General features: G+C 40.2%; 1 protein-coding gene across 1 annotated transcript in view; it reads left to right on the forward strand.

The window, feature by feature from the left end:
* Positions 1 to 25278, forward strand: part of FREM2 (FRAS1 related extracellular matrix 2) — a 164861-nt gene that overhangs the window by 44095 nt on the left and 95488 nt on the right. Inside the window, exon 3 of the mRNA XM_034665086.1 lies at positions 22271 to 22417. Coding sequence (XP_034520977.1) covers positions 22271 to 22417 — 147 coding nt within the window. The remainder of the gene's footprint in view (positions 1 to 22270; positions 22418 to 25278) is intronic.

Below are 25278 nucleotides of genomic sequence, written 5' to 3' on the forward strand. Positions count from 1 at the left end.
AGTTTAAAGGAAGATAGGAATGAGGACTGGACTTGCAACTCTTGACTCTTTGCCTGTCCTCCTAGTGATAAGGAAGACAATTCGTCTGGAAAGTTTCACTGTTGAGCAATGCAAGCCTCTTGTGTATATACAGGTCATACACACACACACACACACACGCACAAAATTTCTGTAATAATATAAGAATATATATTTTAGCTTTATATTCATTGACTCCAAGTCTTTACCATCTAAGTTATTTATTCCATGTCACAAGGTAAGAAACTGAGGCACAGAGAGGTTAATAAGATATCTCAAATGGTGTGCGTCATTGGCAGAACTGGGATTCAAATTCCTGTAGAGCGAACTCCAAAGCTCAAGTTTCTTCCACAAGGCCACACTGCCCTAAGAGAGGGCCGTATGGCCACAAAAGAGACAAGTGAGGCTTCTGCCTGATTCTGACACTGGGAGGGGAGGCAGGGCTGGACAGTCAGAAATAAAAAATGGTTAAGTGCCAGCAGTACATTATAAAACATGGAAGAAATATTGATTCCAAGTTACAACTAAGCAGAATTTCTCCCTAATGAAGACCTTTTGTGCCCTGAAGTGAGTCATGGAATTACCACAAACTTGAAGCTTAGTAAATTTTCCTGAAAAATCAATATACAGGGACAGTCCGCTCTAGTCCGTCAAAGGCAATGTGTGGCAAACAACTAAGAGTGTGGACCTCTACTGTTCCAGGGCATCATTGTCAGAAGTAAATTAAGGTACTGGGCATACTCGCTCTTAGTTTTTCCAAGGGCACATCACAAATCTGAGATAGCTGTTACCTAATAGCACTTCACTTAGCGGGCTCCCTGACCCCTAACCTTTTGAAAGGATTCTTTTCATTTTCTCACTGAATGGAAGCAGCTGTGTTCATCAGTCATGGAAAGTAATTATCCACATGGAAGGTTATCCAGCCACCGCTCTAGGCATGCATTTTTGTGAGGAAGTGAAAGTGGGAATCATTTCATTAAAGCTCCAGTGAAAAATCTTCCAAAGCCAAAGTGTGTAAATCTAGTGCTGATATGACGTCTGCTGTGTTGTCTGGAGATAAAGGAGGCACTGAGGGTTTTCTGGATATTCTTTCCTACTGCTCATCTAATAAATATTGACAATAAAAAAATGCATGTTGATCAGAAACTGGAAACGTGCTGTGAGTAAACCACTAAAAATGTATCTTTGAATTATTGAACTAAAATAAGGCAAAGTAGTACTTTAATTACAATAACAATTAGACAATCATTTTCTTGTCTTGAAAATTTCCTCCTTACGGGATACCCAACGGCTCAGGTTTTAAGTGTCTCTACCTGTGTTTGAGCCTATGTTGAGAGCCCCTACTCAGCCTGAGTGGTTTGCAGACCCAGTTAGGACAGATGAATAGAAATGAATACAACTATAAGAGTTCTGCAAAAAATATGCATTTGTAAATCTAATGACTATTTCTACTGTGTTCTGTGAAGCAGAATTCCCTAATCTGTACAGTATAGGGATCATGAAAGTGAGAAATAGGATCCAATTCCTCCTATAAAGCAATTACGTGGACTAGTAAGGGTACCAGAATGTGACTTTGGCACAGGGACAAAACAGGCTAGCTGTGAGGAGCTCCATGGTGCCTTCGACTTAGAAGACTTTTTAGGGTCCTTAGATACAAATCAGGTCTTTTCCCAATGTCGATTTCATTTTTTATGTTCTTTACTCTTAAAAAATCTGTTACACTTGTCCACCTGTTTTCCAGATTTCACATGTGGCTGCATTGCATTCTTGTTCTCTTGTTCTTGGGGGATCATGCCATTTTGTTGTTTTTAAGATGATAATTTTTGAGGGGCTTCCAAAGACAGTAGAAGTATCTATGTGTAAGTTGTGTTTAATTTTATAACCATGAACCTAGCACATAGCACAGTGTCTTGTTCATCTTAGCGACTCATAACTACTTATGCAATAAATGGGCTAATAAAATAGGTAGCAATGTATGTGTGTGTATATATATATATTTTTTTTGATAGAAACAATTGCAGGTAAATATTGCTGCAGGTCAGTGAAATACTTTGGAAACAAAACATATGAAGACAAATTTCCCTAATTCCTACAGGAATAGAAGGGGAAAGGTGGAAAAAAGATAAAGTGAACAGAGTCAACACGAAGATGTTTTTGAATTTAAAGAGTGTCAGCTAAGAATATAAACTATTAACATCCATGAAGTCAGAAAAAAGGCATCTCAAATATTCCATTACTATAGCTCTAGCTTACAGATAAGTGGCACACCTTAGTTTTTCTTTGAATGACTCCAACTTTACCAAATTTAAAATAATCCCAAATAATGCTATGGAAAAGAAATCAACTCTTTAACTAAAAAGGAATGCCCCCTTCCTCATCTGGTGTTAGGCCGATTTTCAATAGTACTTTTACTCAGAGGCCTTAATGTGGTACCAAATAATCACGACCATCATTTATTTAGTTTTATATAAACCAACATGACATGGAAGTTGACTAAGTTACCTGTTTCTCACTAGAAGTTAAAGGTATACATTCAGATTACATCTTGTGTTTCTCTAAAGCAAATTAATTTGTGGCCATTAAAATATTAGTTAGGAAGAGTGGCCCAATAATCCTCATATATTAAGGTGATGCCTCCAAAGAAAATGGAACTAGAAGGAACACAAATAGCATACAGAATCTGAAAGATTGGGGGGGCGGTAAATATTTATAAATTAACCAGGTTTTAATCTGATCCAATTATTTTAAATGCTGTTTAAAGTATATTTTTATTTTAAAAAGAAAAGGATTGTTGTGATGAGCACTGGCTGTTTTTTGTAAGTGATGAATCACTAAATTCTACTCCTGAAACCATTATTATGCTATATGTTAACTAACTAGAATTTAAATAAAAACTTGAAACAAAAAAACCTAAAGAAAAAAGCGTTGTTGAACATGCTATTCATATTTTGTGATACGTCTTCATAGAAAGTTCCAGTCTGGGCCACAAAGCCAATCCTGAAACATGTCTCATTTAAATAAATTATTTGGACTTCCATGCCATACCTAAAAGCTCTGGGTGTATTCCCTAACATTTCATAAGATTATTTATTTTTCATTCTGGTAGGACTACTTGTAAAGGTCAGGCTTGGAGCTTCATAAGCTCCCTGCAAACACCAGGCTCGCTTCCACCTTTCCTCTGTGGTTTTCCCAAAATATCTTTAAGAAGGGAAAAAATTTAAAATTTAAAAATACTTCTCATAATTCACCCCCTTCTCCCCTAGTGACATAAGAAGTCTAGGGCATGCTAATCCAGCCATTGTTTTCTCAGATCACCTTATATAAATCCTGGCCATAGAAAACTGGGTTTTCTTTTTTTAATCCAGTATCTCATGGGCACAGATTGAAACCAGGACCTGACAAGGTCAGTGCTGGAGTGTTAACCATATTCTTAGAACAGGGTTGGGGGCAAAAGTGGGAATTTTCTGCCTGCAAGAGCTTGCCTACCTCATGGCTCCTCCTCCTTCCTTTCCTGGCTTTTCATGGGTAGCCTCTGTTCTGGCCCCAGGGCCAAATTCACATTCTGGTAAAGCACATGTTCAAGTCCTCATGATCCCTCTGTTTGAAGGATTCAGTCCCATTTCTCACTCTTGTGATCCCTGTGCCATATACATGAGGGAATCTTGCCTCACTGAGGACAGCACAAATACTCATTACGAGATGTACAGCGGTATATTGTTCTATGGAATTCTTACAGTTGCATTCATGTCTAGTCATCTGTCCTCATTTGCCCTTTAAACCATTTGTGCTAACTAGGAACTCTAAAAATAGCCTCAATAACTCTGGATTTTTTTCTTCATAACATCCCAGGACTATTTGATTTTTTGATGAGGCCTATAAACAAAGTCATAAGTAGGAAAGAAACCTGAGCACCTATCGAAGCTGTCATATGTCTCCAGACTCTTCCCAATGAAAGAGTTGCAGTGCTGCTGAGCTGTATTGGCCATAAAAAGTAATAAGGCTCTGATCCAGATTTTGTAATAACATATCAAAGTGCTCGCATTCATATTCACAGTACTCAGATCATTTTTCTAGCCAGAACTTTCCCTCTAGAAATGGCATGGGTAAAGGGTGGGGGCAGCCTAGTGGGTCCTCGTAGGAAGATGAAGTGAGCCAATAATATGATTTTTTAAATTAGCTTCAGAGGTAGAATTTAGTGATTCATCAGTTACACATAACACCCCATGCTCCTTCCATCAAATGCCCTCCTTAATGCCCATCATCCAGTTACCCCATCCCCTCACCTACCTCTCCTCTAGCAACCTTGTTTGTTTCCTGGAGTTAAGAGTTTCTTATGGTTTGCCTCCCTCTCTGCTTTCATCTTATTTTCCCTTCCCTTCCCCTGTGTTCATCTGTTTTGTTTCTAAAATTCTACATATGAGTTAAATCATACGGTATTTTTCTTTCTCTGACTGACTTATTTTGCTTAGTGTAATCCCCTCTAGTTCCATCCATGTCCTTGCAAATGGCAAGATTTCACTTTTTGATGGCCAGGTAGTATTCCATATATATATGGATTATATATCTTCTCTACTTCTTTATCCATTCATCTGTCAGTCATATGATTTGTATGCATTTACTCCCTGCCAGATGAGCCGAGAATAACAGTCTAGAGTAGGCAGCATTGAATACCCACGCTTAAAAATACCTCCTCTAGGAGAAGAAAATGTCATGTCAAGAAGCCCCTCACTTATAAGAAACCTTGCAAAGATAAAATTATGCATATTTTGGACTGAAACGCCTAATTAAGACAAGTTGTCCTATAGCTGACAATGTTGAGGAACAGGGGTTTATCATTGGGGTTGGGAGGAGAAAAGGAAAATGCTGAGCTGGAGGTGCAGCCTACAAGGAGTGAGGGCTTTAAATGACCAAAAGGGGATGTGACCACCCCAGAGAATAAGTGGAGGTGTGGAAGAGGAGCTTACCAGGACAGGAAGTACACAAAGTTTGCCTACGTGGCAGCTGTGCCTGGGTCTTTGGTGGAAGTCAGGGCAGAATTCCAAACACTGGCCAGGTGCAGCCTTCCAAACTAGTTCCCGTATCTTCATTCAGACCTGGAGAGTACAAGCTACTTCTGTCCGGTTCCCTTGTTCAAATCCATTCCGTCCAGCTTCTCTAATGTCTATCAGGCATTTCCTGTTTGAGTCCCATCCCTCACCTCTCCTGGCCCTACCCTACTGAAACAAGACAGTAAGAAAAGGAAGAAATACGGTGTTCCCCACATTTCATTCCCTTTGTTTTCAGAAAGGTACTAACAGATTTGTGAGATTTTGCTCTCTTAAGAAAGTAATTCTGAGAAGCTTCAGTATTCCTGGAGGATAGTTTTCCTATTATTCTTCAAAAGGTACTCGTGATTTGGTTTTCTGTTTGTGGGAATTTTATCTTGGAAAGATTTTCAGTTTTGTTTTCTTGATGGCCCAAAGTGTGTGTGTGTGTGTGTGTGTGTGTGTGTGTGTGTGTGTGTATTCATTCGTTGCCCTAAATCTAGAGAGCACCTGGTGTATGCACAGTTCCATACATATATAACCCAGTAGTGGTGGGGCACCTGGGTGGCTCAGGGTGTGATCCCAGGGTACTGGGATTGAGCCCCGCATGGGGCTCCCTGCTCAGCAGGAAGCCTGCTTCTCTTTCTCCCACTCCCCCAGCTTGTGTTCCCTCTCTCACTGTGTCTCTCTCTGTCAAATAAAATATTTAAAAATGATAATAATAACCCAGTAGTGGAGTTAATGAACATTTTCCCTCTTCATTTGGTTCTTCGGTGAATAAAAGATATTTTCCGGTAGAACTGGTCAATATCAGTACAGCAACCAGTTGAGAGATCAGTTGATGACTCAAGGATGTCTCTCTGCTTCCTTCGGAAATTGACGAGTGCAGAGCTGTTGCCTGCCACTCTCATGGGAAGTAGTTACTGATCAGGGGGAGAAAGAAGTGCAGACTAGGGAACAATGTGGTTTCAGATTTTTTATCTGTTTTATCAGCCTTAAAGTTTTTGTTGCAGCATTATCCTCTTTCTAAAACCCAGCTTAGTCCGTTCTTCCTGTGCCGGTAGTTTTAAGAGCTTCAGAAGCATTCTTTTTAGTAAGCCTTTAAGTCCCTTATCAGAGTTGAGCAGATCATAGGGTTCAAATATCCACAGGGAGTAAGATCCAACTCAAAATGGGAGGCTGACATGGCTCATTGTACATGGTTGGTGATTTTAGCTGCGTTTTTTGGAACTGGCCAAAATCCTCATCTTTGTCTCTGGTGACATTGGATCCTGCATTTGACTAATTAAAAAACATGGCTGGGACACTATACTGTTAAGCTACAAAAAAAAAAAAAAAAAAAAAAAAGCAAAGCGTGTCTCTGACAATACCTATGGTCTCTCAGGAACAAGTAGACCGGTAGTCAGTAGTGTATATGTGAACTCAGTTTACTTTTGTTGGCACTCTACAAGCTGCCATATTTACTTTGCCATTTAGATTAGGAAATGGAAGAGCCTTGAACCACAATTTGTATAGCTGATAGAAGGGGAAAGCTCCTTAATTTTATTGCTTTTGTTCCTCAAGATTATGAAGTACAATTCCAATTTTTGGTGTCAAATGTGGACAGTTGGGAGTTATGTTACATGAATGTGATCGATACTGTGCGAGACACTCTGCTCATATATGGATTTTGAATGGTCTATACGCAGAGCCAACTTGTCCCGAAGTACGTTCTGTAGAACAAAGTCTCACATGATCCCTTCAAAAATGGGTTCCCTTGGGGCACCTGGGTGGCTCAGCCATTACTTGTCTGCCTTCAGCTCAGGTCACGATCCCAGGGTCCTGTGATCGAGCCCCACATCAGGCTACCTGCTCAGAGGGAAGCGTGCTTCTCCCTTTCCCACTCCCACCTTGCTTGTGTTCCCTCTCTCGCTGTCTCTCTCGGTCAAATAAATAAATAAAATCTTAAAAAAAAAAAAGGTTCCCTGGTGAAATGAGACTGGGAAATGCTGCACGTTCTATCCTCCCACATGTCTTAGGGCACATTTCCATTTTAAAGACCCTGAGACATGTGGCAATAAAGAATTCTGTATACATAGCTTAATCCTAGGACATTTCTCTCCCAGTTAATTCAGAGTATTTTTTTTAAACATAATACTATTAACAGACAGGAGAAATAAGGTTTGAACAAACATATTTTGGGAAATGCTTTCCTGAATTCTTCAGTAGAAAACCACATAAAGGTCTGTGCAGTCTATATTTTTGGAGAATGTTTTAGACAGTATTTTCATTCTCTGTAAAAGCAAAAGTAAGGGCGTGCATGTGCACACGTATATGTGTGCTCACGCCAGCACACACGAGAATTTGAATATGCAACATTTCTCCTTCCAGCTCTGGAAAGTCATGGAAAGCTAGCTGGCCGGTGTTCAGTGTCCACGTCTGCCTTCCTACAACCACCTCAGGAAGCCCTTCCACTTCATACTCAGCTCAGAGGTGTTCTAGCGAAGCCTAAGCTGAGGAAATGCTCTAGAACGGGAATCATTACCCACATATTTGATTTCATACTAAAATCTAAATCATGCATGCACTGTCACTGTGACAGTTTGGTGCATTTCCTTTTTTTAAGATTTTATTTATTTATTTGAGAGAGAGCCAGAGAGCACAAGTGGGGGTAAAGGGCAGAGGGAGTGGGAGAAGCAGACTCCCCGCCGAGCAGGGAGCTCAATGTGGGATTGTACATGGGGCTGGATCCCAGGACCCTGAGATCATCACCTGAACCGCAGGCAGATGCTAACTGACTGAGCCACCCAGGCGCCCCCAGTTTGGTGCATTTCTAAAGATCCTCAGTCCTGGACTCCTAGAGGACTAGCCATAAATTTTGACTGCGTAGGAAAACTATGGGGTCAACTACTTCCTGCAACAAGAGCATAAAATTTGTTGTAGTAACTTTCCCATATCCATGATGGTTTTGAAAAATTCTGCGTATTTATGTAAAAAGGGGAGGCAGGTCCATCATTTGACCACATGTCTTATCAATTAATTAGTAAGAAAACATGGAATTTACAGAGGAGTCAGATAATATGTTTATGTTAAGCTGTGTGTGTGTGTGTAATTATATAGTAAGTTTAGACCAGGGTTTTTCCAAAGCATGATTGACATTTTGGGCCAGATAATTCTAATTCTTTTTGGGGGGGAGAGATCTGACTGTCCAGTACATCGTTCGGTGGCCACCTCCCTGGCCTCCACCCACGAGGTGCCTGTAGCTTCCCCTCCCTCTCTCTTATTATGACAACCAAAACCATCTCCCAACATCTCCCAATGTCCTCCCCAGGGCAAAATCTTTTATCCTCCGCAGCCCCCGCCCCCCCCACACTAAGAGCTACTTGTTTAGACTATATTATGACTTCTATGGTTTATCTTGACCTAAAAGAATTTGTCACACCAATCCTCATTTTTTTAAGTTGAGAGAGAGAGAGAGAGAGAGAGAAACTTTCACCTGTGGTATGTATTTGGATTTTTACCAAATAAACACTTAGGTTCAAAACTCCTCCAAGCAATCTAGTCATTGTTTCTTTCTACTGCTCAAAATAAATGAGCTCTTAAAGTACTTTCCTTTATACCATTTTCTTCAGAACCACACACACACACAAAAAAAAAGTTGTTAGAACTTAAGATTTTGTGCATATTTAAATAAGGCCTGAGTTTCCAAGCCTAAGTACATAGAGTGCCTACATTTTAAGACCTTTAAGTAAAGGTTTTAGTTTCTCATCCTGGTTTGTTACGAAAGTTACTCATAAAGCTTGCTGATAATGTTTATTTCAAAGTTTTGAACCCAGATGGCCATTGAAGGATCACTGGAATACCTTATCATTGCTGCTAATAATGGCTCCTGATTTATAATAATATATTTTTGTCTCAGTATGAGGAATTTTCTTTAAACAGACAGAAGTGGTGAATTAAACACACAAAATTTTTCTAACCAGAAAGTTACTTTTAGTTTGAAAGCAAGAGTACCCAAGTTGTAAATTATTTTTTAAACACACATAAAGTTTTTCAAAGTTTTAAGAAGACATCAGTGTCTTTCTAAAACATACTTATTAGAAAGTATAGACTATAGAACTTTGCTAAATGGAAGATAGGGTCCTTCTTCTTTCTTGACTTCCATCCATACAAAGGTAGTTGGCAAAAGAATTTTAGTAAGAAAGAATTCTTCGATGTGGCAGTTTGGCAAAAGTATATGTCCAGTCTTCTAGTTCAGTTATTCATGATATTGCCTGCTTACACTGGACATCTTTGGTTAGCTATTTGATTGTTCGTGGGTAAATTTTAATATTCTAAGGATTACTCTTACTGTGGACAAAATTTTTATTTTCCCTACAGCAATATTTATAGACTTATTTGTATCATAATGCAGATTTTCTCTTCCACTGGCAGAAAATCCATTTCAGGAGGAGGTATTTGTGAGGTATTTGTGAATGGTATCTTTGATTCCTAGTCCGTCTTTATTCATAGGAATCCTTGAATAATTCTCCGAATTTCATATTTCTTAGGCAGAGTTCATATTACGTCTTTCTGTATTCTGTGTCCTTTATCAGTCCCTCAGTTTGCCCTTTATTTCCTCCTTCCCCGCTTTGCTTTTGCAAACCCCACAAAGCTGGACTTTGCTTCACATGCTGTTCTTCTCCTGCACCTGTTTTCTTGTCATTCCTTTCCCTTAAAGGGGCACTGTCCTCTGTTGTCCCTCCACTGTACCCCTTGTGCCACATCTTCAGTGGTCTCCCCAAACTGAACGCCCTCCCTTCCCACCTCTGAGCCCCAGGTCCTGCATGCTCACAGGTTTACCTTACATTTTGTATTATAACTTATGTAGGGTATTTGGTTTGCCTCCTTTCTAGAGTCTAGGTCTTACAGAGGGGACTGTATGTGAACCATCCTTGAACTTCACAGCATGTGCTGTGACCTTTGTTCAAAAAAACAAAACAAAACAAAAAACACACTGTTGTATTGCTATATGTTGGCTAAATCTTATTCCTACAAGGTCTGCTGCTCTAAGACCATACGAACTTGTCTTTGTAGTCATTGTGTCTTTTTTTTTTTTCCTTTAACAGCTAAATATGCTAAAGAATGGCTTTTATATTAATCAGAGACAGTAAAATCACCAAAGAGGTCTGCATTTGTGGCCCTGGAATAATTTTAAAGGGATCAGGGCAGTCACCAAAGGGTTTGACTAATTAAGTAACACGCAAGTTAAGTACAAAAGCTAGCTTTGTAAAATTAATCTGAAATAAATGAAAAGAAAATGTGACAAAACAAACATATGACATTGATGGTATTCTGCTTCATTCCACACCCCCACCCCCCACTCTCTCCCCTTCTGGCTTCCCTCCTTCCTCTCTCCTTCCTTCCTAGGCAGACCTCAAAGGCAAGGCTTGTGTAGTTTGTCACTGGAGCAATAGCCAGGAAACCCCATGTGATTCCACATCTTTCTTTCAAATTTTAAGTCTAGAAATCTAAAACTGCCAAGTCTTGATTTTCCCACTGAGCATAAGTAGACCTATGCACATGTGTCCGGACTCAAGACTTAAAAACAGCAGTAACAACAGACTAATTCTAAAGTGTCTTTGAGAACGTTAGCTCTAACATTCTAGGATTCTACGTGAAAATCCACCATATTTCAATTCATAGAATGGCTCTTATGCTGTCATTCCATCTTAATCCCTCCTTCCCGGCCATCAGATTTAAATACATTTTGGTAATAATAGAAACAAGTTAGGTCAAAGAAGATTTCTTCTTTTTTTCTTTTTTTTTTTTAACAGATTAAAGCACTTCTGAGGTTTTATTCTGTTTTCTATTTTTGTCTCAATGTGGATACAACACGTTTTCAAATGATAATCCAAAATATAGCTCCAACTGTAATCCTGGTTAATTGCAATGACTGTGTGTTACAGAGGTGTGCATGACGCTGTAATACAAATAGGAATTAGAAAACAACCTCACTTCACAGGGAGTGAACTAAATGGTGCTAAACCGGTTACTCCGAGAGGTGCTGGGAGCACTGCTTTCATTTCCCCCATAGAGTTTCCTTGAGGGGGGAGGGGGGAGATGTCTGGCGCCACAAAAGGAATTAGGCTCTGGTTTGAACAGAGACCTTCAGGCTATGAAATTTATTTTAAGAATGTGTTGCCAGAGATCTAATAAATTTATAGAATTTGTTGCTTCAGGCAGTACATGCAGGAAGCCTTGCTGCACCAGGTGTTTTGTTTTCTATTTTTTTTTCCTTTCCCCAGAGGCAGGAGAGGGTGTGGATCTTCTTGACAAAACTCAGCTCAGCTTTTGATAAAGCTGTTGTTGTTTCTATGAAAGTATAGGGTTTGGGAGGGGGTTAAATTCTATTTGTTGGGGTGCCTGGGTGACTCATTCTATTAAGCGACCGACTCTTGATTTCATCTCAGGTTGGGGTCTCAAGGTGGTGAGATCGAGCCCCCTGTTGGGCTCAGCACTCAATGAGGAGTCTGATTGGGATTCTCTCCCCTTGCCCCTCCCCCCTCGTGGGTGGGCATGCTCTCTTGCTCCCTCTCTCTCAAAAAAATGAATAAATAAATCTTTTTAAAAATTTAAAATTTTATTTGTTAATGGGAAAAATAGGATGATATTATTTCTGGGTTGCTTTAAAGAGAAATAATTAAGTCCCCTCTAAATTTTAAAAACATATATAGAGATATATATATAGAGAGAGAGAGAGATAATTTCATACTACTTTAAGCACACAAGTTTTATGGTCTTACGTTGAAGAACAACAATATTTGAAATCTCAGTCTGTTAAATAAAAAGTCCACTAGACTAGACCTGACAACCCCCAGGAATTTATTCCTCTTCTGCCAATGGCTGCTAAGTAATCTTATTCAAATCGCAGCTTTCTGGAGCTTGGTAAAATTTGGTGAGGAGAAAATATGCAAATATGCAATCCAGGCTTCATTCTTGCTCCAAAATGCTTGAAGTTTATATTTGCATTGTTCGCCTGCATGATCCATTTCTTGAATTCGTTTGTGTTCTTGTTTAAAACACAGCATCACACTTTCATTTTCAGAACAAAGTTTCCTTGACCACTCAGAGCACAGCACTGAGATAACTAAGTTGGCTTTTAATTTCTATTGCATGTGATCATCGAGTAACGTGCATGCTGGAAATGAGAGCTCACCTTGCAATTATGTGTTTGCTTTGTCCTTTGTCTTCTGTGGATGTGCACCTGAATTCCTCATCCTGGCCGTGCATACCAACAGTGAAGGCATTCATTCCACTGGGTTTAAACTTCTAATTAAGAAAGCAAAGTATGGCACAGTTAAATCAAGTTTAGATTAAGGAAAAAAATTTTTTTAAGTCTGAGGTTAACTGGAGCTGTAAACTCATGGTTCTCCTCTTTCTCTTTTCTTTTGTTACGGGGGCTGAAAATAAATATGTTCGGTTTCCTTTTTTGGGGCGGTGAATGTGGGGAGAATGTGGGGAGAATGGAGTTGGGGGAGGGGGACACACTGAAGGAAACAGGGAGGATTTCTGCCGGCTTAGGCTTGCCACTCTGACCCACCTGTGGCCTGATGGAGCACTTCATTCAGCCTAGAAGGGTTTTCCTTCCAGCTTGCCTGGCTTTTGGCTGTGGCCCCGTATTCATTCATAAAACAAGGGGGTCTTACTCTTAGCTCGTGTTAATTTTTCTATGATTCAATCTCAAATATTTGGAAACTGCCCTTTATAGCCTTTGTTTTCCCACTGGATTCTTACCATTTGTGGGCCTCACTACTCATTCGCATGAGGTTTGCTGCTGGTAGAGGGAAACACACTCAGATCCTCAGGTTTGCTTCTATTCTAGAGCACTCATTCATAAATTAAATTAGAGCAGAGTCATCTGTAAATAGAATAGAGACCTAAATGAAGTAATCTGGTTACTCAGAGAAGTATAGAAGGAATACTAGCAGACTGCATGTGAATCCCAGATCTATCACATACTTGAGAAATTAAAGCAAATAATTTAGCCTGGCAGTATTTTCCTCCTCCATAGAATGGTGGACTGCCTAGTTGGCAGGGTTATTATTATGACATGCATTGAGATAGTGTGTGTATTACCAAAACGACCCTGACCATGTGCCCATTGTGTCCAGCCCTCTCCATGCGTTTTCGAGGTCCCCAGTGCAGAGCTGACATTCAGCCCATTTACACCTGTACTAGAATGAGTTTTAGTTGTTTTTGGCCAGGGTCTCTTATGACTGGTCAGTGCCCATGTTGTGCCAATTCTGGTTGGTCAAGCCCATTTTTCTGCTCAAGGGTGGGTGTTCCCCACAGTAAGGGCAGCCCCACAGTGTCACCATAGCCCTGCCTGGAATCCCAGTTGCTGTGTTCAGCTGCCCCAAAGCACGGAGCTGCCTATGGCCCCAGGAGCCACCAGGAATGGGTGCCAGTGCTGAACTTTTCCGTTATCGTGTATCGAAAGAAAAGGATGTCCGAAAGAGTGCTACTTGGAACCGGGTATGAAAGAGATTAATTAAGTATCTCTTTCAATTTCCACTTATGGTTTTCTCTCTTCATGGAACCAAAAGTTCATTCAGGACCCTGGGCATGAATTAGAGATGCATAACACCCTTACCCTATACTCTGACTTCCTACTTTGCTCTGATGTTTGACTTTATACAGAGTCTACAATACTGTGTCTGACGCATCCATGTCTATTAAAATGAGCTCTCTCTCCAGAGGCTCCTTAGAGCCCAAGAAAGTCAGCTTCCACTGGCTCTCCAGTTCCGCAAACAAACATAGATAGGCATGAATCCCAGATGGGGACTGTGCTTAAACCTAGATCCCAAAACAAATTATTCTCAGATTCTCTTGCAGGATTAGGAGGTATTCAGCATCAGACTCATCTGGTGTGTACTGTTTTCCTATAGGTTAAAAATTATCAGGGCACCTGCCTGGCTCAGTCGGTAGAGCATGTGACTCTTGATCTCGGGGTTGTGAGTTAGAGCCCCACGGTGGGCACGGAGCCTACTGAAAAAAGTCATCCTCTAAATTCTCTCTGTATCTTTTGAGAATATGGTAGGTAGCCACGCGGGTGCCGGTATACCCTTTAGGCATGAGCCACACTGTGTCTGCAGACTAATGCTGCCCCGCCCAGGGAGGGAGGCCACCGCTGCCCATCTGACAAGGCAGATCACACTTCTGCTCCTGTGCCAGGGAAACGGTGACTAAGGGAGGTGAAATGTGTGTGGAGGCAGAGCCCTTGTCCGCTCCTTGTGCTGTTTTGTCTTGTCCCAAAAGGCGAACTTATTGTAGCATGTTTTGAGTAAGTACACTGATTCTTGTTAATTGCAGTAGTCATGTTCTATAAAATTGCGGCAAATACTGAATGGTTACTCCTGGGGGAAACACAGAGGAAGGCTCCCTGCAAGCTTCTGGTCACAACCTTTTGTTATCCAGTCAATACATAACCTTGTTTTACGTGTGTTTCTGTTGAAAGATACCTTATTTGATGTATGTTGTAGATTCATGGACATTAAACGCACAGCCAAGCTCTAGAACTTATATCACACGTGTATTTTCTCCATAGGACATGTCACAGCTTTCTTGTGCTTAGGAACCCTGAACAGCACTTTGGCACTAAGATTGTGCATTATTTTAATCAGTGAAATCATTAGTATAAAGCACAAAAATGCAGAAAGTTTGGCACTAAGTGGACTGTGAAAAGGACCCTAGTGTACTCTATGAAACAAGAAGGCAGAGCATGAGGCGAGGCAGATTCTTCAAGGCTGTTCCGCAAGTGTCCTCGGATGAGCACAAAACCCCTGAGAGTACTGATTTGGGGTCACCCATAAATTTTAGCGAGTAGACGAATCTGCAGATACAGAATCCAGGAATAATTGGCATCCTCTTTATATCAACCTCTCGTATAGTCGATGAATAGGAATGCAACTCTTTGGAAACTCATGTACAAATTCCATCATCTACCCATGCTGGGCATATAAATCAGGTCCCTAAGGAGCAAAACTACATGTAATAAAGTGCAGTGTGATCTTGGTTTCTAATGTGAACGTGTGTCTATTTGCTGGCTCCATCTCTGCTTCCAACTTATCTGGCAACTTCTTTAGATCCGACAGAAAAGTGTGAACTCCTCCATGCTGGAGCACGGGTCCCTGCAAGTCATGTGACAATGAGGAACCTATCGCAGCTCCATTTACACTTTTGGTTATGAAGGGTGTGCTAATAGGAGCCTTTCCTGAGAATAGCCTAAAAGACCACACCACCTGAGGTCAATATGTGCTTGGCGTATTTCTCTCCACCTCTGGGTCTCTGGCACACTACTTCTCTTCCTATACATTCCTCTGTCTAGTCTCTGTATCTGTGAATCTGACACCTTGTTCTGTGCTGATGCTTTTCCAGAATGAATAAGGCTGTGGGAATGTGGTGGCGTGTGGGGGATGGGTATACAGATTGAAGGAAGAAAACGATACATCCATTATCAAAAAGTCACTATTTAACAAAAACATCCATTGGAATTATTAAGTAGCCTACAGCAGTATAAACTCAATTGACAATTTTTCTGGGGCTGGCCCCCAGTTCTTCAGGAGCTCTGTCAGTCATACTAAGGCATAGGAGTCTTTAAGTCAAGATCCTTCATCTCGGGGCGGCAGGGTTGTGGTAGGATGAACGCCCGCCCCCCCCCAACCTTTGGGGTAGATTTTAAAGCATCTTGATCACTTCCTCTTTGTCTTTACAATCCAATCATTTCTATAGAAAAAAAGAGAAGGAAATGAATATTTAGTAAATGTCCTGAAATCCTCCCAAACTGAATTCCCTGAAGTTTCCTCCTTACTGGATTTCTTATCTCTGTTCTTACACTTCATCTTCCGGGAACACCTTCCCCCACATCTCTGTAAATGTTCAAATACCACCCTGTACTTAAGGCCCCATTTAAACACTATCTCTTTTATGAATTTGTCTTTGATGCCCTCAGGTTAAAGCAGTCCCTCTCTCTGTGAACTCCCACAGCTGGTTATCAGAGCCTCTCCCACAGCACTTGTCGGTCTTTAGCGTCTACCCTTATCTGTGTATTTATGCCGTCTCCCATCATTGAGTGTCCACTCCTGGGGGCAAGAGAAAGGATGTTTCAAAGCCCAGTTGACTTCAGCTCTGCATCCAGGGTTTTTAGTAAACTGTGAAATCTACCTAATGAAGGGCCGGAGGACAGAGCTCCAGGAACTCTCAAAGTTAGTTGTATGGAAGATTCTAAGGCAAAGGAAAGTTTAAGAGACCATCCTAGGTAAGCCTGGGTGGCACAGACATTTAAGCGTCCAACTCTTGGTTTCATCTCAGGTCGTGATCTCAGGGTCATGAGATCGAGCCCTGCATGGGGCTCCACACTCAATGAGGAGTCTCCTGGGGATTCTCTCTCCCTCTACCCCTGCTCACGTTCTCTCTCTCTGAATAATTAAATAAACCTTTAAAAAAGGAAAACCATTCTAGCACAGCGATGGCAATGAAATAAATCCCTTATTTTAGCTTTAGTTTTTGATTTTCACTATAATTAAGAACACTGATGTCAATGGAAGCTGCATGGTTGTTAACCATGGTCCTTGCCTTCTAAGGGAACAAGACTACTTAAAACTCAAGTTATTTAATTTTCCCAGTAAATTAGGTGATATTGTTGCCTTAATCTTTTTCTATTATAAATACCTATTTCTATTGCTGATTTAAAGGACAATATCCAGCTTTTTAAAATGGCCATATAGTTGATTGCCAGGTCAGCTTTCAGTCTGAACTTTATTCTGGGCAAATGAAATGTTAGCAAGCTAGAAAAATCTAAAGTAGAATTATGTTCTATCAGCAACTGACTTTTCTCCAAGAAAAATATTTGTCCAAACATTTTTGAAAAAAAATTGTCAGGCTAAATGGACACCCAGAAATTACCCTGATCAAGACAAGTCAGAGGTGTGACATTAGTTTTGTATTGAAAATGTGTACTTTGTCTTTAGAGAAACCGGGCAGCTCTGTGTTGTAGGGAGGGTTAATTGAAGGTTGTGATTCTTTGTTATTCTAAAAAACAAAAAAAACCCTCTTCTGTTCCCATTGAAAAAGAAAATGAAGAATCCTAAAGACCAGCTGGAAAAGTTCAAAAGAGGTCTTTTCATCAAACCTTTAATGGCTTTAGTGTCATGGTTTGGGGACAAAGCCTATGGGAGTGTGGTTATCAGCTGTCAGGCACCTGTTGTATGGATTTATGACACAGGGACTTTAGCTTGTTTCCAGTGAGACGTTGAGACTCACTCCTTGTGCATTACAGACAACAGAATCTGTTTTAGAAACTAAAATAAGTAATAAAATAATTTTTAAAAAATAAGAAATAAAAATAAAATTAAATAATAAAATAAGTGAAATTGAAGTAAAAATTTTGTCAATTTCTTAAGTGAATTTCACCTACAATTTCACATTCAGTAAGCCGCAGTTATTGCTATTCAAAGTATTAACATTTATTATTCCCACATATTGAGGTTCTTAGAGGAGTTTCCGTGGCATGTGATAAATGAATAAATAATGGGACTTTTCATTCTTTAGATAAAATACAGAGTTCAATTGTGCAAGGTCAGTTTTAATAACAAGATTTGCAATGAACTGCAGCTTAGTCCCTCAGATCCCTGTACCACTCCTGCATGAGAAATAGTACCTTGGGTTTTACAAATTCCAAAAAGCAGTAGGATTCATATGTATATAAATCAGAGGTAATGTATCATTTAATTTATTCATCATTAAGCTTTATACACTTAACTTCATACGCTCTAGCAAAATACGTATTTAAAAAGCCCAGGGTTAGAGTGAATGCTAAGCATCTCAAACAATTACCCTAGAGCATGTCACTGTCTCAAAAAAAGTGAAGTTTCTCGGTATGTACCTGAATTTTATTTCAAGGAAAATTTCAAAGCAGCAGACATATGAAATCCTGGCAAACTTGTTCAGTTGTGTGTCACTCGAAACCCTTGATTAACCAGTAACCTGGCACCTTCATCCTTCTAGAACATAAGCACCAATCCAAAAACATTTTATACATACGTAAGTAGAGGTGAAGTTAGCTATTCCTAAGCTACTTCCTAATGGAAGGGAAGGGTTAAACAGGCCTGGAGTCATCAGTAACCCCTGCAGGTGTCATTTAGATAAACACAAATCCCAGTGATTTACATTCATAGGTAATCATTTAAAGCCTTCACATAGTGCTTAAGAATAGAAGTATGCACGACGTTTTAGAAAGGGTGTTATTAAAAAGTTACTTTTTTTTCCCTCAAGCAAAAGACTCAGTATCAAGAGAGTTATGTTACATTTATGTAGGACATTTATATTGCCTGAGAAATGAAGCACTACTGAATATCTTTCACCAGACACGGTAAAGCATCTAATTCATTCAGGAGGCATTTCTATAACAGTTCAGCAAAATGAACTCCCTGCCCTCCTGGATCATGTGTTGCAAAAGGGGGAGACAAAAAAAGTAAACATATATAGGGTACGAGGTTATGGAAAGCACTGTGGAGAAAAATGAATCCAAATAAAAGGGCCTAGAGCCCTCAGCGGTTTGCACTGGGGCTGTTGGAGTGTCAAGGAAAGGCTTCACTGACTCCATATTCCTCAAACATGTAATATTTAGAAGTGTGATATTTTCTGCAAAATTTAAGAGAAGGATTAGAATCAAATCTTACAATGGGCTAAAAAGGGTCAAAATTCAAAGAAAGAAACTGTGCGCTTAGTTATCTCTTCTTGGATATAAGGGAAAGAGCAATAAAGTGTTCAGGACTAGCAACTAAAATTCATTTGTTGAGCACAAGAGTTACTGAAGAGGTCAGGCTTTATTAGTCTCAAGTCACAACTGAAATATGTGCTTTGTGTAAGCTGAAAACTGTTAGGAAAAAAAGGAATGAAACAAGCAGGAGTCATAAAGTGGCCACTTGACTCCTAAAATTCATACTTATTTCAAAGGTTTCTTCAGTCCTGCTTGTGTCGCAGACATTACTTTGGAGTTGGAGACTAGGATGAATTGACCAGCACCAGTCCTGAGGAGCTCAGGCAGTTAGAAGAAGCCCACACACTTGCATGTAGATAAAGAATTACAATTACTAGGGGCGCCTGGGTGGCCCAGTCTTAGCATCTGCCATTGGCTCAGGTGTGATCCCAGGGTCCTGGGATCTAGCCCGGGCATGGGGCTCCCTGCTCAACTCAGCAGAGAATCTGCTTCTCCCTCTGCCCCTCCCCCCACTCGTGCTCTCGCACTCGCTCGCTCTTTCTTTCTCTCAAATACATAAAATCTTTTAAAAAAAATTACAATTACTCTGAGTGGAGAGATAGAAGTACACACAGGATGCTAACCCAGCAGCAGAAAAGCGAAAGGTCTTCTGGGCGGAAGACAGCACATGGCAAGAGCCCAGACCATGTTCAGAAAATGCTGAGAAGTTGGGTGTGACTGGGTGTTCACCTATAGCGGTGAGGCTGGAAGTGTTAGGATGGACAACGAATGCCTTGGCCTAGCATGACAAGAAGTCTGGAAAAACATCTGGGACTTGTTGGAGCCACAACCTAAATGAGAAGTGTGGCATAAAGATGTTTTCACGTAATAATAAGTTGAGAAATTAGAAATATCTTACGTGTTCATTCCATTGATTAAATGTTATTCTGGTCTTGTCTATTACTTTCTGGAAGAAATGTTCCAAGGAGTAAGACATAAACACAATAATTTAAAAAATATTTTTAGAGGCAGGAAAACCAAGTGTTGGCAATAGTAAAAGAATGAATGGCCACTCTCAATCTCTAACAAAAATTAGTGCAATTTAGTACAATTAGTAAATTTGTACAATTAAGCAGTAGGAGAGGATATCCACTAATTGCACAAAACTGCAAAGTAATAAGTGAGCAGCTGCAGAATCACACCCAGATGAGAGGGCTGGAGTCCACCCAGGAGGCCTCATGAGGGATGTGGTAGAGGGAGCCCGTGAGGAGTGGGAGATGTGAGCAGAAGGACGGGCCGCCATTTTAGGACAGAGGTGACAGGAGGAGTGGGTGAGCCTGGCAAATCCATGGCGCAGCAGGCTTGGCTGGATCGGGAAGTAGGCACAGTTAAGGGCACCAGGGAGAAGACAGGGAAGGTCAAGATGAAACTGGAAATCTCAAGGGCAGCCAGCCTCGCGGCGCGCCGCAGCTGCGCAGAAACCAGGCAAGGGGGAGCCAAGTGCAAGCTGATTTCAGGCGGATTCGCCCGAGTCTGGGCACGTGGGCGGCATTTGCGCATGCGCAGTGTGGCCAGGGTGCTGCGCGCTCACGGGGGTGCTGCCATCTACGTGCCGCGCTGTGCTGCGTGCCCACGTGGCTGATCTCGCTTGACTCTCACTCCGGATGCAGGTATTAATTAATATTACCTTCCTTTGACTCTCCAGATGAGGAAACAGAGGTCTAGGGAAGAAACTTGCTCAAAGTCAGACATCAGATGGGAAATGAAGTAGGCCTTGGATTTCAGGGCTGAGGCGAGCCCCCGCCCTAGCCTCTCCTCCCAACAGCACCCAGTGTCTAGGAGATGGTAGGCGTAATAAGTTCCTAAGGACACAATGTGGCGTGACCTTCCTGCGCTCCAATCCATTTATATTTTCTATCTAAAAAAATGAACTCTATTTTCTATCTAAAAAAAGGGGGACGGTCCATAATCCTGTCAATTTAACACCCCAAGGAGCGCCAGATTTGTAACGCCTCATTTTACAAACTACCACATTCACAGCATCAATACCATGTGTCTCTGGGTATTGAAGTGCCTTAAGGATTCCAACAAAAATTTCACATTTATCGTTTAATGACCGAATAATATTTTATTGATTTCATGAACCACAAAAACTCAAAACCTTTTTTGGGTTCGGGAGCCTGTTATAGTAACTATTGCAACAAAGAATTCCTTACAAGTACATTTTATAATTATTCCTTCCACAGAAGGACTTACAGGATCAAATGGTAGGAACATCTTTTTGTCTCTTGCCATGTAGCTGCCTAAAAGGCTTGTGCTAATTTACAATTCAAATAACAATAAACAAGAAAAACAATTTCCCTACATAATCTCTGCTGCACTGGGTGTTCTCATTCATCTTTGGTACTTGTCAACTTATAACTCAAGTCGCTGTGACTTTTATTTTTAAAAATTTCTAGCCAAGATGAACATTCTTTCTTGTGCTTGTTCCCTCACTATGTTCCCCCTTGTGCAATTTTTTTTTTTTTTTTTTTTTTTTTTTTGCCCTCAGTCCGTTAAAGTTCTGATGATGTCCTGTCTCATTTCTTTTTCTCTCGGGTAGCTCTCTCTATGTGAACTCAGAAGAGAAGAAACTAGAATTAAAATGGTGCCTCTAGCTGTGTTTGTTATTTGGGCTTTTTTCCTACCCTTTTCCAGAAAGACTTAAAAGAAATTACCAATGCCTTTGTTTATAAACCTCACTTTATTCTGAAATAATTGGTGTAGATCAAAGGAAGTGGAGGGATACTGCAGAGTGATCAGCTGATAACCATGTCTCCTTTCGTTTTCCTAGCCTCGCAGCTTTCACATTAGAGAGATCACACACAGCTCGGTTTCTCCTGAGAGGCAGCCAGCTCCATTTTGGTGGGGAGGTGGGAGGAGAGAGCCTTATCTTGAGAGTAGAATGGAATCAATGAAGAGAGCTGTCTGTTTGCTCTAAGGAATGGAGTGGAGTATAGTGGGGAAGGGAGGTGGAGAAGGGATATTTGTTTTTTCTTAAGTGGTTATAATTAAAGCCTTCCACCCAATTGCTCGGTGAACCAGAAAAAGGTATTTGTGAAGTTGTGTGTGTGTTTTTAACATCACAAATGAGCCTTGCAGCCTTCTTTGTGGAAAAACTTGCTCTCCAGCGGCACCTTGTGGAAAGTAGGTCATCCTGCAATTCGGATACTTGATGGTATGTTTAAAGGAAATTACTTCTGTCAGTTGTGTGCTCCCTCCCCATTCCCTTTTTGCCTTCTAAACATCAAGAGATATTGTGAAGGATTATGTCATCTGTTGTATTTTTGTATAACAATCACTGAACGAACAGTAAGCTGTATCTCCAGGTATGTACTCTGGAGGTGCGTGTCAAATCAAGCTACTTCAGTGATTCTTAATGTTGCATCATTAAAGTCATCTATAGAATTTTTAAGGTTGTTCATTCAAGAAAGCACTTATTTGGGGCTTTAAAATTTTTGTTTTCCAGGTGGGAACAAATTAACCAAGCAGCATTTTCGTCTGAATTGGGCATGGATCTCCTTTGAAAAGGAATATTACCTCATCAATGAAGACTCCAAATTTCTAGATGTCATTCTTAAACGTAGAGGTTACTTGGGAGAGACTTCATTTATAAGTAAGTTTAATTTGCACTTCTGTCTCAAAATCCCCCTTTTTCTAGCAAAAGTTCATAATTTTCCAATGATTAAAATATGTTCAGTTTACTGCTCTAGTTTTAAAGTTTAGGGAGATGTTGACATTTAAACGTTCTTTAACTGCTAAAGAAATATGCCAAGAGTTTTGTGTCAGGGCTAAATCATAGAGACAAAAGGCTGCAAAAATAGGAAATGTGTAACCAATTAACATACCTCTCCAAACCTTCTACCTACATATTATCTTTCTCTGATGTAAGTAACCTTACAAAAATGGCAGTAATCACTCATAACTTAAAAAATTGTAAATGTCACTAGACCTTAGAAGAGGCTTAGGTGAATCTGTAATATAACCATAAGATAAAAATCTGCAGAAATGTCAGTGTGAAACCTGTATGAGGGCCACTTTCATAACAAGTAAGTGAAAAACCATTCAGTAACCTATTAGGCATTGAAGTGTAATTTACTATTTGTTTGTTACATTGAGTGCTTTTCTAGGTAACGAAAAGTTTACATAAAAGCACTACATAAAAGATGTACATTGTGACTTTTCTCCAGAACCAAGAGTAAGATGTTAAATACTAATCATTTTCTGCTGCTTTACCCTTTTAAATAAAACTGAGAGTCAAAAGCAAAGAATAAAGCCTATTTACAAGCCCAATCAAGTTCACATTCAATTTCATGCAGGCACAAAATAGAGAAAAGTAGGTATGAGGTAATTTTAAGCAGTAACACCATTGGCACAAAAGATTTGGCATATTGATGAAAAATGATAGCTCCCCAAGCAATATATTATGTATGGTACTGTATGTTTTACGGACATCTAGGCTGATAGAATTTTCTTGAGGTAAAGGAGCTTTCATAGAGTGAGAGTGCAATTAAGGTAGGAATCTAGGAAAATGTTGGCAACAAAAAAATAAAAATTGGGCAATCCTGTGTTTGTCCATAAAAACAATTATTTGAAATTTTACTGGTCCATGAAATTCAAAAGCCTTAAAGAGTAGATCCCGATTCACGCATGCACACACACATGTACACACACACAGCATACACCGTACCTTAGCACAGCCGCAATCCCCATCCCCCACCATGTTCCGTCTGACCTTTAGATGCCGGATATTAATTACCCCTTATTTTTAAAGTGTTTTTTGTTTGTTAACTGTAGAGGAGAGATTTTCACACTATACTCTGCTGATCCCTTCGGGTTACTTTGCTCAAGGGGGCTGGTCCACCTGCAGACCTTCTGCAATCAGGACAGCTCTGCTTCCATCTTTACTCGCAGGTACCTCTTCTCAGCTGTCATTTCCACTCTGTTTGTCAAACCTTTGAAAGCATCGTGAACACTCTTACTCTTCTCTTTTTAGAAGCATGTTTTCTCTGCGCGCACACACACACACACACACACACACACACACACACACACACACGTGCTCCGCAGATCAGGAATCTGATCCTGTTCTACTTATTGTCAGTGAGTGATGAGCCTTCACTGTTTTTTGTGCTTGAAAATATGGGGAAAATAATAACTAAAAAAAAGAGAACCTTAGCAATTCTTAAGGATGCCTTCATCTATTTGCATGTTGCCTGAATTCCTGGTGGGTGTATTCATTTTACTCACAGAGTCCACTGAATGTCATGGGAAAGTTAATAGTGGAAAGATGTTTTTAAAACTATCTTTTCACATTCTTCATTTTCTTTTTTAAAGCAGAATCCTAAAATGTCAAACAGGAGCTCTTTTTTTTTTTGTCCTGACGTTATTTTTTCCACGAACTATTATTTTCTCTGGGTTGAGCTGAGCACCAGCCATTCTGCAAAAGTTCTTTAGCTCCACTTGGTTAACCTCACACGTTACTTAGTAACCTGGGGAGATAGGAAGTTAGCAAGCCCTGTGTGTGGCCCACACCCATCAATCACTGAAGATGGCAATAGCATTCAAGCTGTGACGGAGAATGGAAGTCAGATCAAACAGGAGGATAGCTTCAAGAAGTTCTACAATGAATGTGCTTCACGCTCCTGTTTCCTAAAACCTCCACTTTGTTTTCTGAACTTTTAGAATTAGATAGTTTGCATGATATCCAAAGGCATTTGCCTTCAGGAGCACAGTTAGTAAATCATGAATTACATGAAATGTATATATGTATTTTCTCAGAGATGATTATTCATTTTATAACCAGTATAACCCATTAATAAATTAAATATGTCTGTGCATTTTATAAAGGTATTTGAATTTCAAGTATCTTATTGCTACCAGTTATCCAGCATTTACTAAATACAGGATACTTACTAAGCACATTAGGTACCGCACCTTTATCTTTGACTCCTTACAACTTGCTTTACTCACTAACTCAACCTAATATTTTCTGGAGTGCTTACTGAGTGCCAGGCACTGTGTTACGTAATGGACTGTGAACTGGCAATAATAGCTAACATTTATTGAGTTATTATGTGCCAGCCCTTGTTCCCAATACCTTACATAGTCAACCCCATAAGAGGAGTAACATGATAGCCCCCATTATGCAGGTAAAGAAACAGAAAGGTTGTCATATGCCCAAAGCTACTAAGGGGCAGAGCTGAGATTTGGCCCCCGGCCAACTTTCTTAACTACCACACTGTGGTGCTTCTTAAATCCTCTGCAACTGAGGAATTTCAAAACCTGCCTATGATCCCATTGCTGCTGTGTGGTGGAGGTGGGATATGAAATCTGCTCTCTCATTCAGAAAGCACCTTGTTTGACCTCCATGCCATTTTTTCATGCCAGAGGAAAAGATGCAATTGTGGTTTCGCTTAGTAAATCAAAGTAATATGTTTTGTTTAATAATTAATTCTCTTTGAAAAAATAAAAGCA

This window comes from Ailuropoda melanoleuca, chromosome 7 (assembly GCF_002007445.2).
Source record: "Ailuropoda melanoleuca isolate Jingjing chromosome 7, ASM200744v2, whole genome shotgun sequence".
Taxonomy (NCBI): Eukaryota; Metazoa; Chordata; class Mammalia; order Carnivora; family Ursidae; genus Ailuropoda; species Ailuropoda melanoleuca.